Source organism: Eptatretus burgeri, chromosome 13 (assembly GCF_056783735.1).
Source record: "Eptatretus burgeri isolate ZD-2024b chromosome 13, Ebu_testis_v1, whole genome shotgun sequence".
Classification (NCBI taxonomy): Eukaryota; Metazoa; Chordata; class Myxini; order Myxiniformes; family Myxinidae; genus Eptatretus; species Eptatretus burgeri.
This window is the reverse complement of record NC_140973.1, coordinates 60,575,463-60,578,125: the sequence shown is the minus strand read 5'-3', so window position 1 is coordinate 60,578,125 and position 2,663 is coordinate 60,575,463. Positions and strand designations below refer to the sequence as shown.

Here is a 2,663-nt window from a genome sequence, read left to right as displayed (position 1 = left end):
TTGGAAGAGGTGGATGCTAAACAAGTAATTTTTTTTTAACCCACCCTTATTGGGAATTGCTCTTGCACCCTCTTGATAACAGTAATCCCTACATGTATGAAATGGATAAATACTCAAACTGATCATACAAGGTACAAGGAGTAGAATATAGAACGGAACCAAACATTTAATTGAAAAACCACAGGTTTGTAAATACACTTTCTGCAGCACAAAATAGTGATGTCACATGGTATAACAAAAAGCTGACGGTGTGACGTTTTCAATTCCCAAAGGTGTAATGCTGTTTGAGAAGTTTCCCCCACGGTGGACCTCGTTCTCACCATGCACGAGACATTACAGAACCACCAAAACCGGTACTTTATCTTGATCCACAACCAAAAGTTTTGATTATTAATTGGTGAGTTATTTGTACAAATACAAAAAAAAAACAAATCTTCCGATAATTGTAGTAATGTAATGAAATGATAAGGTAAGCGTGCACCTTTGAGTAATTATTTAATTTCCTTGCAGAAATGGGGAGTTTTAAAGCAGCAAAAGGTGAGTTTACAAGACAGGAAAAACAAATGGTGTGGTCCAGTGGACCAGAGCCACGGCCCTCAATGGAAATGAGGTCTTCACGCTTTCTAATGTCGTTCCAATGACCTTTGGGTTCATGGTGAGGATGAAGCACGATCCTCAATGACCTTGTGAGAGGCTCCGGGGGGTACGACCAACACGCTGGCTTGGGTCATTCGACTCCCGTACCACCCGGCCCAGAACTGCGTGTCCTTCCCGGAGTGCTCGAATTCCACGTAACGTACACCTGAGCCGTAGTTCTCGAAGACCAGCACAGCTTGCTTCCACGACCCATCGTTCCACTGTGGGATCGCCTCCGGTTGGACGGTCTTCTCCACGATGACCGTCTCTCTGTCTGCGGCCAACAGACAGCAACGCAATGTGTAAATACATCCGCAATCCCAGCGGGCGGCGTACCAGTCGGACACGACAATGTCCGGCTGATTGTCCAGGAAGACCTCCCAAAGACCCTCGGCCAGAAGATCAATGGTCTGCTTCTTGGTGCACCAGTTGAAAGAAGAGACGAAGCATCGCTGGTTGGGTTCGTGCAGCTCCGGGAGGGGAACTGCGACATTTTCCACCTTCCAGCGATCTCCTCCATTCATGGTTATGGTCCAGTTGCTGAAGTCCTGTTGTGCGCTCGGGTTCCGGATCATGTTCCTCCCGAGAGGTCGCAGTCGATGAAAGCGCTGCCAGTCCGGGGGTCCGTGCTGACCGAGTCGACCGCTCCACAGGACCTCCCTGTCGCACTTCCGGTGCCACAAGGCCTGCGACTCGATGAGTCTGCACCAGGAGCGACACACCAAACGGCACGACTGAAAAAGGTCCACGGCGGGAACCCAGGTCAGAATCTCCAGGAGGACGTCCTCCGATAATATTACAACCATTTTCGAAGGTCCTTCGGCTTCCGCCTGTTGCCTGTTTTAACGAAGCTCCGACCAAGAACTCCCAACAGTAAATCCGTAATGTTTCGCTCACTTCCTGCATCCCATCACGTGGTACGCTGTTCGATTTTTTTTTATATATATATAAAGCGGTCCGCTTTGAGGAAGCGCCGGTTCGGCTTCAGCTCTGCAATGATTGATCGAGCGTTGTGAAGCGATCGGCAGCCATGTTGGGTCCCCCAGGAAGTGACGTCACGACCTTGAAAGACAGGCAGAGCAACACGAAAGCCCGAGTTTTATACATTTTAGTTCATCGCGTGATTTATAAAAGTAAAAATCGCCACAGCATATAGTTCCATGGTATCGGCTTAATTCAACATATATTTTTTGTATCAGCTTTGATGATTTTTTTTTTTAAGTGTAAATTACTTGCATTATTTTATAATGTATAGATTCCTGTGAAGGAGTAATAGATTTTTATTGAGTTCTATGCATGCGATACTTCATAAAAACAAACCGTGTGATCGATTCCATTGGGGGTTCCAAGATGGCGCGCATTGACTTCAAAATATCAGGCTGACCTCCAATCGGTTGAGTCGTTTGTTTGTTGTTGTTGTTGTTGTTGTTGTTGTTGTTGTTGTACACTAGTCTGTTGAGGCTCATGGAGGAGCTTGAACATAGGACGGCGGAACAGAACCAAAAGAACAGAAGAAAAGGGATGCGGGTGAAGCGATGGGAGCGCACCAACACCACTAGGGGGGAGTGTTCCGTTAGCAAGCGGCTTGCTTCCCACTTGCCAAACGGCTTCCTTTATTCAATGTGCTTAAGCAAGCACTCTAACGGAACGGAGTTCTCGTCACCGCTTAACTATCGCTTTCCAAGCCTGTCGTTCCGTATCGACCGCTTTGCGAGCTGCTCACCTTGTCACTCGGCGTTATTGAAACGTGCATTTCATGCTTCAAGTTTTTGCTCAACTTTTCATCCGAATTCTTCGACATCAACAAAGATACAAAACCGCTCCTGTCCATAGCAGGAGAAGCTTTACATCTTCGGAGTCTCCAAGTTGTTGGCTCCATCCCCCCCCCCCCACCAATAAAATCAATGAAAAAAAAAAATTGCATTTTCTTTTTTTTTTAATGTAAGTTAGTCTGGTGTTGATGTGGCGCAGGCACGATGGGCCGAATGTCCTGCTGCGTCTCGATTTATTGTACGTTCGATAGGGCG

At 46.9% G+C, this 2,663-nt stretch overlaps 1 protein-coding gene across 1 annotated transcript; it reads right to left on the bottom strand.

Annotated features, from left to right (window-relative positions):
• Positions 1-148: 148 nt before the first annotated feature.
• LOC147014595 (F-box only protein 6-like) lies at positions 149-1,691 on the bottom strand. The gene has a single exon (XM_085852682.1). It carries the CDS (start codon positions 1,440-1,442, stop codon positions 651-653), a length of 792 nt encoding a protein of 263 aa, XP_085708808.1. The 5' UTR covers positions 1,443-1,691; the 3' UTR covers positions 149-650.
• Positions 1,692-2,663: the final 972 nt, after the last annotated feature.

Excerpts from the sequence above, each read along its gene's own strand:
- LOC147014595 (XM_085852682.1), bottom strand. The coding sequence starts at position 1,442 with ATGGTTGTAATATTATCGGAGGACGTCCTCCTGGAGATTCTGACCTGG.